This window comes from Enhydra lutris, unplaced genomic scaffold (genome assembly GCF_002288905.1).
Source record: "Enhydra lutris kenyoni isolate GAN:26980312 unplaced genomic scaffold, ASM228890v2 scaffoldscaffold26, whole genome shotgun sequence".
NCBI lineage: Eukaryota > Metazoa > Chordata > Mammalia > Carnivora > Mustelidae > Enhydra > Enhydra lutris.
This window is the reverse complement of record NW_019154110.1, coordinates 12,766,685-12,779,878: the sequence shown is the minus strand read 5'-3', so window position 1 is coordinate 12,779,878 and position 13,194 is coordinate 12,766,685. Positions and strand designations below refer to the sequence as shown.

General features: G+C 35.7%; 1 protein-coding gene across 5 annotated transcripts in view; it reads left to right on the top strand.

The window, feature by feature from the left end:
• LOC111151467 (integrator complex subunit 2) overlaps window positions 1-13,194 on the top strand; it is a 46,523-nt gene that overhangs the window by 29,543 nt on the left and 3,786 nt on the right. For 4 of the 5 annotated variants that reach the window (XM_022509476.1, XM_022509474.1, XM_022509475.1 and 1 more), the window contains exons 17-23: window positions 1,647-1,811; window positions 3,256-3,457; window positions 6,847-6,972; window positions 10,008-10,206; window positions 12,225-12,476; window positions 12,848-12,955; window positions 13,086-13,191. In XM_022509476.1, the coding sequence (XP_022365184.1) occupies window positions 1,647-1,811; window positions 3,256-3,457; window positions 6,847-6,972; window positions 10,008-10,206; window positions 12,225-12,476; window positions 12,848-12,955; window positions 13,086-13,191 (1,158 nt within the window). The remainder of the gene's footprint in view (window positions 1-1,646; window positions 1,812-3,255; window positions 3,458-6,846; window positions 6,973-10,007; window positions 10,207-12,224; window positions 12,477-12,847; window positions 12,956-13,085; window positions 13,192-13,194) is intronic. The other variant, XM_022509478.1, reaches the window with a different exon arrangement.

Below are 13,194 nucleotides of genomic sequence, written 5' to 3'. Positions count from 1 at the left end.
TTTCTTTGTTTGTTGTGGTTAATTTCAAGCAGGAACAAAGATGACCTTATTTGGTCACCTTTAACCAGATATGTGCATTTATTTACTTATATCTTTGCATAAACTAATGTTATATTTGGCAGCGTTTGGTGACTAACATTTTATTGAAGAGATTATGAAGTGTAGATTAATTTTCACTTGGTAAGCAGTCATTTTGTGACTTTTTGAGATAGTCTTAACTATACGTGTAGTTGTGCATTTAGATATTTAAATGTTTAATACTACTTTTGATTGTTGCAGCCTTTTTTCAAACAGAAATATTAATTTTAATCAGTTTCTATGACAAAGGAAGTGGATACTTTCCCTACTGGGACTAAGTGGTATGATTTTATCTAAGTTGCATAATAAGGAGATAATTGGATGAAAAATACTTTTTTTTTTTTTTAAAGATTTTATTTATTTATTTGTCAGAGAGAGAGAGAGAGAGCGCGCGAGAGTGTGCACAAGCAGATAGAGTGGCAGGCAGAGGCAGAGGGAGAAGCAGGCTCCCTGCTGAGCAAGGAGCCCGATGTGGGACTCGATCCCAGGACGCTGGGATCACGACCTGAGCCGAAGGCAGCGGCTTAACCCACTGAGCCACCCAGGCGTCCCGAAAAATACTTTTATTACAACTAATACTTTTACTACTACTCTTACAACTCTGGTGAGGATGATAATAATAATATAGTAACAACAATATTTATTAGGTATGTATGTACCAAACACTTGGCATAGTGTATACTAGATATATCTATTCATATATACTTCATATATCTAAATAGACATTTTTTATAAAATCATTTATCATTAAAAATAATAGTCATGAATAGCCAAACTGTGCTATAAGCAAAAGGTTAGAAAGAATGCTTTGATTTAGTAAAAGGAAGTTTCTCATTTCTTTTGATCTTCCTTCACTTTCTCGAAGGAAGACAAATGCACTGTCTTGTAGGTATCATCCATACTGCTTTGGTTGGCTGACATACTTAGCTGTGTGACCCTGGGAACTTTAATAAATGTCTTTCAGTCTGTTTCCTTACAGTAGAATGGAGACAATATTGCTTACCTTGAAGGGACATTAGGGAGAAATGAAAAAATGTACATAAACTGCCCGAGATCTTTTAGGCATTCCAGATGGGCAACTTTGATTTTACCCATCTGCAACAGTGATTCTGAAGTGGGTTGGAAAAGAGCATGTGTTCTTCTGTAGAAGCCTACTAGAAGTTTTGAATAAGGCCTTTCTCAGACCATATATGATCTCCCCCAAATGGACATTCTTTTCTCCTTTTTTTCTTTCCTCCCCAGTCAACTCTTGAACTACTGCGATGTCAAATGTTTCCTGATGGGAGACTTTTATGTTGGGATAGGGTGGAAGGAAGAAACTTTGAGAACTTTTGATAAAACTCATAGCTTCCACCTTTTTGTGTATCAAATCACTTGGGGATCTTTATTTTAAGCAGATTCTCTGACTGAATTATGCAACAGAAATTCTCAAACGGTAGTGCATGCACAAGATGTGCACATTTCTTTGGTTTGCCAAAAATGAAAGGGACATAAGAGAGGGGAGTGAGGAGAGAAGTTTTGAGTATTTGAGAATGAAGAATCCAGTTGACTTCTTGTAAATTTTCAAGGACTACATTCTGCTTTACTACGTCTCCTTGCAACTAATTACCCACACTTATGCATTGTGGATGATTGGATCTGTGAAGAAGAAATCACGGGGACTGATGCCCTGTTAAGGCGAATGTTACTGACTAATAATGCCAAAAACCACTCTCCGAAACAACTTCAAGAAGGTACAGTAAATTGGAATCTCCTTTTACCCCTCTACTAGGACAAAGAGATGTTAGGCTCCTTGAAATCTTAAAATCATGCAGAATTTTCCTGGCTGTGAAACAATGTTTGGTCAATATATTTTAAGTAATTTTTGAGTTGGGGGAGGAGCAGAGGGAGAGGGACAAGCAGACTATGCACTGAGCACAGAGCCATACTCGGGGCTTGATCTCAAGACCCTGAGATCATGACCTGAGCGGAAATCAAGAGTTGGACATTTTACCTGACTTATCCACCCAGGCACCTCAGGCATTTTAACCTTTTCTTTCTGACGTGCTTGTATCTTTTTTCTCATAGTTTCTATGTTAACATCACTAAACAGGTCATGTGGTTTTAGGAAGGTCCTAAACTGCTCAGGAATAAATGCTATGGAATAGAGCAGTGCACTTGTCGTTAGTGGATAATGTTCAAGCACTGTCGAATAGAAATATTACACGAGCCACACATATAATTTTAAACTTTCTATAGTCACACTAAAAAAGTAAAACACAGGCAAAGGTAGTTTTTTAATAATTATTTCATTTAACCCAATATATCAATATATTATCATTTCATCATATAATCAATACAAAAATAGTAATGAGATATTTTACTGTTTTTCCATAGAAAGTCTTTGCAATCTGGTTTATATTTTATACTCACAGTACATGTCAGTTTGCACTAGCTACATTTCTTAAGTGTTCAGTAGCCAGATGTGGTTAGTGACTATTCTACTGAAAAGTACAGTTCTAGGGGCGTCTGGGTGGCTCAGTGGGTTAAAGCCTCTGCCTTCGGCTCGGGTCATGATCCCAGGGTCCTGGGATTAAGCCCCGCATTGGGCTCTCTGCTCAGCGGGGAGCCTGCTTCCTCCTCTCTCTCTGCCTGCTTCTCTGTCTACTTGTGATCTCCGTCTGTCAAATAAATAAATAAAATCTTTAAAAAAAAAGAAAAAAGAAAAGTATAGTTCTAGAAATTTTTGACTAACAGCAGTGTGCTGTATACTATACTTACATCCTGTAAAAGGGGCCATCCAGTTGGAAAATACCAAAAAATTTGAATCTTATTGAATGTTACTACTAAAAGCGATACTTGGGTATATTTTCATGTTTCAGTCAATTTTTAAAATTAGTCTGAATCACCAAGGAAATGACATTTGTCTTTGGGTCACTAATGTGTTTTTTAAAATGGGATTTTTATAACTTTTATCTTTATGATTATTTTTATCTTTATGATATATGTATACTTAACATGAATTTTTCTTAGCTCCTTATTTTAAGTGTAGCCAAAACTTATGGCCAGGATTCAAAGTTTTACTCTTTTTCAGCAACAGTGTTTCCTTGATTTGTGTGGTGTGTAGGAAAGTATTACCAAATATTATTTGGTAAGCTGTATAGAATTTAGATCATGACTGCTAAGTTTTCCTTTTAGCATTTTCAGCTGTCCCAGTAAGTCACACACAAGTGATGCAGATTCTAGAACACTTGACTCTACTCTCTGCCAGTGAACTTATACCTTATGCAGAAGTATTAACATCCAATATGAACCAGCTGTTGAATTCAGGAGTTCCACGACGAATTCTTCAAACCGTCAATAAACTGTGGATGGTTCTTAATACTGTGATGCCTAGAAGGTAAGTTCAGTGTATTGTTTCCTGTAATAAATAAGCATATAGCAGTGATTGTATATAATAACCTATACTTAAATGTTGAAAAAATTGTTGATTATCTGACAATATAAGTCCATTCTGAAGACCATTAATTAAAGAGCTGTTATAATTTTAAGGAAAAGAATAAACTTTATTTTAAGAAACAGAGAAAACTTAAAGTATTTCCAACTTGAGAAAGTTCTTTAAAAATGAGTTCTCACATATAGTCATTTGTGGCTAATTGTGATTTAGATCACCATGTGTCTTGCAATCCTTAGCATGGCTTCAACTTTTACTGCACATTAAAATCACCTGGAAAGCTTTTGAAACTCCTGATCTGAGAGCTGTAACCCGTGCTAATTAAATCAGAATGTTTGTTGGGAGTTAGCCATTAGTTTTGTTTTTTTTTAAGGATTTCCCTAGTGATTCTAGCACACATGAAGTTTAGAGAACACTGGGTTAATTGTTTTGCCTATAGGAAGATGAGTCTCTCCTGTTCCATATGTTGCATCAAAAACACCTGTTCTAAATAGGTGATGAGGATTAAGGAGTGCACTTATGATGGGCACAGGGTATTGTTTGTAGGTGGTGATTCACTAAATTGTACACCTGAAGCCAATATTACACAGTATATTAACTGGAATTTAAATAAAACAACAACAAAACACCCCTTAAACAGAAAAACAAAACAAACAAAAAACATGTAGTCTGTGCTTAAAAAAAAAAAAAAAAAAAAAAAATAATGGGCTGGACTTACCGAGATTTTGATTCAACAGTTCTGGGAATATTTATGCTTTTTATTTTATTTTTCAATTTTTTAAAAAAGATTCTGTTTATTTGAGAGAGAGCTGCACAAGTGGGGGAGGGGGAAGGGACAGAGGGAGAGGGAGGAGCAGATTCCCACTGAGCAGGGAGCCCAACGTGGGGCTTGATCCCAGGACCCTGGGATCATGACCTGAGCTGAAGGCAGATGCTTAACAGACTGAGCATATTTATGCTTTTTAAATTTAATTTTATTTATATCAAATAAATAAATGCATATAACTTAAGAACTTAAATAGTATATTCCTTTCCATTTTAAGATTGTTGCTCCCCAGAGACAGCTGTTTTCAGTTCATTAGCCTTTTTATTCTGGCATTTATATCCCCCATCTATCTCAATAACATACTTACAATTAGTATGATTTCCTGGCTTTCCCATTTAGAAATTATCTGTGACTTTCCACTATACAAGATGAAGAGTTAGTCCTCTTACTTCTTTCCTCCCCTGTGAGTCCCTCTTCCTTCAACACTCACTTTCTCCCTTCCTCCATTTTCCCTGACAGGGTAATACCAACATTTTTGGTTAAAGCAGTATTCATTGTGACTCTTTTTTTTTTTTTTTTTAAGATTTTTATTTATTTATTTGACAGAGAGATCACAAGCAGGCAGAGAGGCAGGCAGAGAGAGAGGAGGAAGCAGACTCCCTGCTGAGCAGAGAGCCCGATGCGGGGCTCGATCCCAGTACCCTGGGATCATGACCTGAGCCGAAGGCAGCGGCTTTAACCCACTGAGCCACCCAGGCGCCCCTTCATTGTGACTCTTATGACTACCATCAGTGTGATTTTTATAGTTGACGTATGCAGTATTCTTTGATTACGGTTTCTTTCTTATACAGTTGCCTTTCTTTATACCTCACACACAAACCCTGAGTTAATACTTCCCTCTTTCATTTACTTGGGTTTTTTGTTTTGTTTTTGTGTTTTTTTTTTTTTTATCAATAACTAATTTAACCCTAAACTCCATTATTGAGGGAAAGTTTACTTTATAATTGTTATATCAGATAATGTAACAGTAACATTTTTTTCTTGCAAACATTCCTTTTATAGCTTTCCATCGTCATGTTTTAATTTGCGACATGCACAGTAACCATCCTGGGATTGGGTTTGTCTCTTTTTGTTAAATTCCATGTTTTTCTCTGTGTCGGTGTAGTTCCTCATTTCAGTGAGTGGAACTCACATTCAAGTTGCTTCCTGAGAAGGGGTGCTCAGGAAACTTATTTATCATTCTGCTGAATGAATTGAGCTTCCTTGTTGCTATTAATTAATCCAGTGATATATCAATTCCCACTCCTTTATATGTGACCATTGTTTTTTCTCTTTTAAAATGTAGGTTTTTCCCCTTTCACTACTTTCTGGAAATTTATGATCATGTATTTTGGTGGGTTTTTTGTTTTTGTTTTTGTTTGTTTGTTTGTTTTTTAAATTCATAGTGTTGGGTACTTGGTCTTTTTTTAGTCTAGGGACCAATGCCTTCATTTCTAAGGACATTTATATTTTTTTCCTTCAGTGATTTCTTTCCCTTTGTTTTTTATAATTTTTTGTAATTTTGGTTTTAAGCCTCTTATTTTAAAACCACTGATTTTGCAGTTTTTTCCTGTTCTTTTTAAAATTTGTCTTTTGAATATACTTTGAGTATTTTCTCAATGTTATCTTCTGATCTTTTGAATTTAAAAAATGTGTTATATTCTTAATCTCTAAGAACTCTTTCTTACCTGAATATTCTTAGTTTTCTATTTTATTTTATTTTAACTGGGCTCCATGACCATATGGAACCCAACATGGAACTTGAACTCATGACCCTGAGACCAAGAGCCAGACACTTAACTGACTGAGCTACCCAAGTGTCCCTTGCCTGAATATTTTTAAAGGTCTCCTATTCTTGTTTCATATGTGCAATATCCTATCCTTTAAGAATATTAATTATAGGCTTTAAAAAGTTTTTCATCCCTACATTCTCTGTTTCTTTGAAGTTTCTTTCTGTTTGCATATTTTAATCTTTTTCAAACTAGAGGCTTTCCTTAAATGTCTGATGACTCTTGGCTGTCTACTCATATTTAAGAGTGGGCAAGCTCTGTGTGCAAGATGGGGCTGATGGACTCCTGGGCTTCACTGTAAGAGATCAGGTACCCTTCTTATTGCCATATCCCTTAGTAATTCTGATGTGCAGTCAGCTTAGTAATCACTTTTAGAGTTTATGATGTCTAATCTCAAAGTGGCATCTCACATTGAGATTTTATGATGATGCAGAACCATGGCTTATTTATGGGGCCAGATACAGTTTCAAAGTGCTAAGGTTTTAATTCATACTTTTATTTTTTATGCCATGATTATTCCATTACAACTGAGAATTTTTGAAACTACTTTGTGTTTACTGTTTATCTTCATTTGTTTTAGAGACATCCAAATAAATTAGATTACCATAGTTCTTAATTTTTCTAAGTTAATTCCCACCTGTTTAATTTTTACTGAATATATCCTTCTAAGTTGGACTGGATGGCTGCAGGTTTCAACTATAATATAGCTGTTTTTGAATATGTGTTTATTTTCTCATCAGGCTGTGGGTAATGACAGTTAATGCACTTCAGCCTTCAATAAAGTTTGTACGACAACAAAAGTATACTCAGAATGACCTGATGATAGATCCTCTCATTGTCCTAAGATGTGATCAGAGGGTACACAGGTATGTGTTGTTTGAGTTTCATTTTTATTCTGGAGTTATACTTCAGAGCATCTAAAAGAAATTGAAGAAATTCAGTTTAAACGTCTGTCTTAGTGTTCTTGCGGGTGACTAGCTGTGTGCGCTATGAGGTTCTTTTTTTTATTTATTTATTTATTTAATTGATTTATTTTTTAAAAGATTTTATTTATTTATTTGACAGGCAGAGATCACAAGCAGGCAGAGAGGCAGGCAGAGAGAGAGAGGAGAAAGCAGGCTCCCTGAGGAGCAGAGAGCCCGATGCGGGGCTTGATCCCAGGACCATGGGGTCATGACCTGAGCCGAAGGCAGAGGCTTTAGCCCACTGAGCCACTCAGGCGCCCTCTTTTTTTTTTTTTTAAGATTTTATTTATTCACTTGACAGAGATCACAAGTAGGCAGAGAAGCAGGCAGAGAGAGAGGAGGAAGCAGGCTCCCCACTGAGCAGAGAGCCTGATGCAGGGCTCGATCCCAGGACCTGTGATCATGACCCGAGCCAAAGGCAGAGGCTTTAACCCACTGAGCCACCCAGGTGCCCCTATGAGGTTCTTTTTATTTTTGTTTTGTCTATATTCAAGAACTATTCAGTTTAATATTTAACATGTGATTAGTAAAATCTAGCCTTGTTGCTAGCATTTTTGAAAAAGGTTTCTAAAATTTGCTTATTGTGAACCATTATATGGTTTAATGCATTATATGCATTAAAACTGAAATAAGGGGCGCCTGGGTGGCTCAGTGGGTTAAGGCCTCTGCCTTTGGCTCAGGTCATGATCCCAGGGTCCTGGGATTAAGCCCCACATTGTGCTCTCTGCTCAGCAGGGAGCCTGCTCCCCTTCCCCTCTCTCTGTCTGCCTCTCTGTCTACTTGTGATCTCTGTCAAATAAATAAATAAAATCTTTAGAAAAAAAAACTGAAATAAGACAAATACATGAAAAGTTAAATTATATGGTCATATGAAGATAAATCGTTCAGTAATTGGATGCTATTAAAAATTCAGGAAAGATGTAGAGGAAGTGGGACCTGAGTAGTACTTTAAAGGACAGAAATGGGTTTTAGATGAACAGATACTATAATGATGAGGTTAAGGGGTTAAGGAAGGTATTGTCAGGGGGAAAAGGAACAGTGTGAGCAAAAGTATAGAAACACAAATGAAAAAGGCTTGGAATGGAGGGGAAATTTGTTGAGAGGAGCACACTTTAGAATTGGAATGTCAAGTTAGGGGTCAGACTATGGAGGGCCTTGAATGTTAGGCTAAAGAGGTCATTTAGGTGGTAACTTAAGAAGAGAAGCTTTGCATTAGATGGCTTAGAGGAGAAAGAAATTGGAGTTAAAGAAGACTTAACTAGGATACACACTCTGAATGTTGTCATCTGTCTTCAACCCAAGGGATGACATTCATGAAGTGACAAAATTTGTAAAATCAGCTATGTGTGGTTTGGTGAGATCAAGGTCTCATAGGAAATAGGAGTCAGGAGAATGAACAGTTTAAATGACATTAAGTATCTAATAAAATAAAAATAGCAGTAAATAACACTTCCAGAAAAGAAAAACTTTTAAAACAATTTATCAGTGTTAAAAATCCATTTACGTAAGTAACCCTTCACCTGAATTGCCTCTAGTTATTCAGGAAGTTGTTAAATTTTACTATCATAATGTATATGTTTTCATAGCCTGGATTTTCTTTTACCTTGCGACCTTTTCCCTATGTTAATAGATACTCTGATATTAACTGGCTGCACAGTATTCCATACAGATATGCAATGCTTAACCCAGTCCCTGTTGTTGGGCATTTGTTTATTCCTATTTTTTGTTATTATCAATAGTACTGTGGTGACTATTCTACGTACTGACTATTTCCTTAGAGCAGATTCTTTTTTTAAAAACTAAAATAAATTTTTTTTAAATTTATTTATTGAAGTAATCTCTATGCCCAACACGGGGATTGAACTCAGGACCCCAAGATCAAGAGTTGCATGCTCTTCCAACTGAGCCAACCAGGTGCCCCAGAGCAGATTCTTAAAAATGGAATTATGGGGCATGCTCATTAAGACTTACGATTCATATTTCTCATATTCATATTTTGATTCATATTCTTATTTTTATTCTGCCACGCAGAAAGGCTGAAGCAGTTTACACTCCCAAAACAGTGTTTGATATTGTACTTCACTACTTTGTATGATGCTTTCCAATTTGATAGGTGAAAACTTGTTTCTCATTTTATTTATTTATTTATTTATTTTAAAAAAAGATTTTATTTATTTATTTGACAGAGGGATCACAAGTAGGTAGAGAGGCAGATAGAGAGAGAGGGGGAAGCAGGCTCCCCGCTGAGCAGAGAGCCCGATGTGGCGCTCGATCCCAGGACCCTGAGACCATGACCTAAGCCGAAGGTAGAGGCTTAACCCACTGAGCCACCCAGGCGCCCCTTATATTTGTTCTTATCTCACTTAATCTGTAACAATTTTTTGAGGTATGAATAACTGCTCCTTTTATAGAAGAGGAAACCAAAGCTTCGTAAATAACTTATCCCAGGTCAAATGGATGAAGTACTTTTGGAATAGCAAATTGTCTTGCTCCAAAGAAGAAACAGGAGTAGAAAGAATAAATATTCTGTTCTAGTCTCCTTATTCTTATCAATAATAGAATATTTCTCTTTCAGACAGCTGCTTTGTAGGTTCCTATTTAAGAGATTTACTCTTAGTGCGATTTTTTGCAAAAAAGGAATCTTTTCTCTAGGGCATACATTATATTTGGTCTTAGCTGATAAGATGAAATAGATAATATTTAATATATATTCAATATTCAGTATAAGCTTGAGGATAAGACAAACATATTAAACTTTTCTAGAGGATAAGACAAACATATTAAACTTTTATTTTTAGAAAAAAACATTTCAGTGGAAGAGTGTTACTGCTCTTTTTAGGTTTTTCGGGTACTGCTTTTCAGGACTGATTGATCATATTCTGACTAATTTATAAATTTATATTCTTTCTTATGTATTTTTCTTCTTTCTGTGGTAGATGCCCCCCACTGATGGATATTACTCTACACATGTTGAATGGATATCTTCTTGCATCCAAAGCCTACCTTAGTGCTCATCTGAAGGAGACTGCAGAACAAGATAGGCCTTCCCAGAATAATACAATAGGTTTAGTTGGGCAAACTGATGGCCCAGAAGTTACCAGAGAAGAATTGAAAAATGCTTTACTGGCTGCTCAGGTAATGAAATTTAGTCAAGGAAAGCATGGGTTTCCCTGTTAATATAATTAGTTAAATAGACGGCAGATGATTGCCCTTTATGTACAATAGTTACATATTGCACATTTCTTTCATTATAGGATGTATTATAATGCTGTTTCCTTTGCTTTTGAAGATCAGATGGACTTTATTACTAAAATTAGGAATAATCTTCATGATATTAGTTTAGTAGCCATTTAAATGAGATTTATACTTTAACAAAAGAAGGTTTTTGAAACCAAATGGTAGAGAAAAACAGAACAAGAAGTATATATATAATAAAATGTCAGGTACTGGTAAATAGTTTGACAACATGAAGAGCTCAGTTTTTTTTTTAAGAGCTCAGTTTTATATTTAGGAAAGTTTTATAACAATGTAGAATTTTAGTGAAGCCTTTAGTAACTTTTGAATAAGGCAGGAGATGTGAGATGATTAAATGTTAAGCAATTTGATGTCTTCAAAGTAGAAATGTTTTCTTAGTTTGAAATATAGCTTCTAAAATATTTTCATTGGCAATAAGGGGAATTAGAGTGATAGTATATGTCCACAATCCCTTATCTATGATACAGAGATCAAAAATGTTATGAAAACTGAAGCATTTTTTTGGTAATTCAGTTGGCAGAAAGACCTGATGTGATCTCATTGCGACAAAACTTGACCTGAATTGATATGAAGCTATTTATAACCTTATCCCACTTATTGTGAATGTTGTTTTGCTACAGAAATGTGAATATGTTTGACTGCATTGTGTGCTCTCCTAGTCTCTGCTGGAGATGTTATATAATATCACACGAAAAAAAGAATTCTGAGTTCTAAAATAAATCTGGCCCTCAGAATTTCATATAAGGGATTGAAGATCATAATAGCTACCATTTATTTAATGGTTGCTATATGCTGAGTAGTATTCTAAGTTCTTTATGTATATTAACTTATTTAACCTTTATAGCCAACCTATGAGGTAGGGAGTATTATCCATTTTTTACAAATTAGGACACTGAGACTTAGGGAGGTTAAGTCACTTGCTCAAGGCTGCACATTGATAAGTGGCAGAGCTAGTATTCAAGCCTGGGTAGTCTGGCATCAGAGTCTACAAACAAAAACAACCCCAAACCAAAACCCTTTAACTGAAGAATGATAATTACAAAATAAAGCTAACCTTACTCTATAATCAAGTTCGTCAAACAGTTAGATGAAGTAATTGTTTTCTTTGATTCCATGCAGTGGCTGTCTTCCAGAGATACATGTCATATATTCATTTTTTGGTTACCTTTTCCTACTAGATAAGAGTCATTATAGTTCTCCTTTAAATGTAGGGGCATCAAGTGGGTCACCCTTTAGGAAATTACTGTTCTATGAAATGACACTCAAGCTTGTAGACTGAGCAACAATGAGTTGTACAGGTGGAATAGATGGTAAGGCAGAATTTTTCTTTGCAAAACCAGGGCTTTAAAGAGCCCATCTTCAAATTAAAAGGGGGAAAAAAAGCTTTAGGAAGTGACATTTAGGCATTAATTATTAATCATCATCTTCAGAAGAATTAATTAATTGGTGAGAAAAAAGTGCCAGGTGAGAAAAAGAGGGGAATACAGAATAGGATCTTAGGAGATGTAGGAATTTAAAAGGAAAGAACAGAGGTTCTGGTAGAAGTTATCTTTTGTTTAGGTCCTCTTTTTGATATCACTGAATCAGAATACTCTTCTAGTAGATGATTTTAAACTGCAGTCCATTGATTTGCCTTAGTGATATGTGATGACCCTGAAATTATGCATATATTTGTTTACTTGTTAATTTTTATACGGAGAGGGTGTGTAGTTTTCTTCAGAGCCTTAAAAGCATTCGTGACCTTAAACATGGTGAGAATGACTGCCCTATAGATTGCTCATATATGCTCTTAAAAGTATGTTCTTTTTTTTTTTAAAGAAACAATTGTTTTACCACTTTGGTTCACATGAAAACAAAATTCTCAAAAACTTCTTAAATCCTGTTTTATTTGCTTGCAGGATAGTGCAGCTGTCCAGATTCTCTTGGAGATTTGCTTGCCTACTGAAGAAGAGAAAGCAAAGGGTGTCAATCCAGACAGCTTACTAAGAAATGTTCAAAGTGTTATTACTACCAGTGTTTCAAATAAGGGAATCGAGGAAGGAGAAGACAATTTGCTCTGTAACCTTCGAGAAGTTCAGTGCCTTATCTGTTGTCTTTTACACCAGATGTACATTGCTGATCCCAACATTGCTAAACTTGTTCACTTTCAGGTGTGTTTCAAAGAATGTTGCTTATATGGTTGACATTGATTTTTTGGTGGAGGTAGTGCTTTGATTACTAAATTAATGGGAATCAGAAATTGGAGATCACACAGATGATCATGGTCCTTTGCAATATGGCCCAAAATTCAGAGGTTTTATATTTCATTTCACTCTAATAAGTTCAAATAATTTATCTCTATTCTGGTGCACCAGAAAGGTGAAATGCCAGGATACATGTAGAGTACTGTAGCTTTCTGAGCAACTTTTACAGAAAGGAAGAAAAAAAATCTCCCTGTGTATTTTTATCTGCATTTGACTTATAGTTGTTGGTTTTTTTTTTTTTTTCCCTAACTCTTCCCCCCCCTTTCTTGTTGAGATAGGGTTATCCATGTGAACTTTTACCTCTGACCGTCGCAGGTATTCCATCTATGCACATCTGTCTGGATTTCATACCTGAACTTATTGCACAGCCAGAACTTGAAAAACAGGTAACAAGCATTTTGGAGCCTTAGGGAAAATTTTAATCTCCCCCCAGTCTTGCTGGCTATCAAACATTTAAAAAGTTTTAATACTTAAGAATTCTTCAGAAACGTGTAACATTTTGATTTTGCATTGCAGATATTTGCTATCCAGTTGCTTTCTCATTTGTGTATCCAGTATGCATTGCCAAAGTCACTCAGTGTGGCTCGCTTAGCTGTGAATGTCATGGGAACTTTGCTAACAGGTG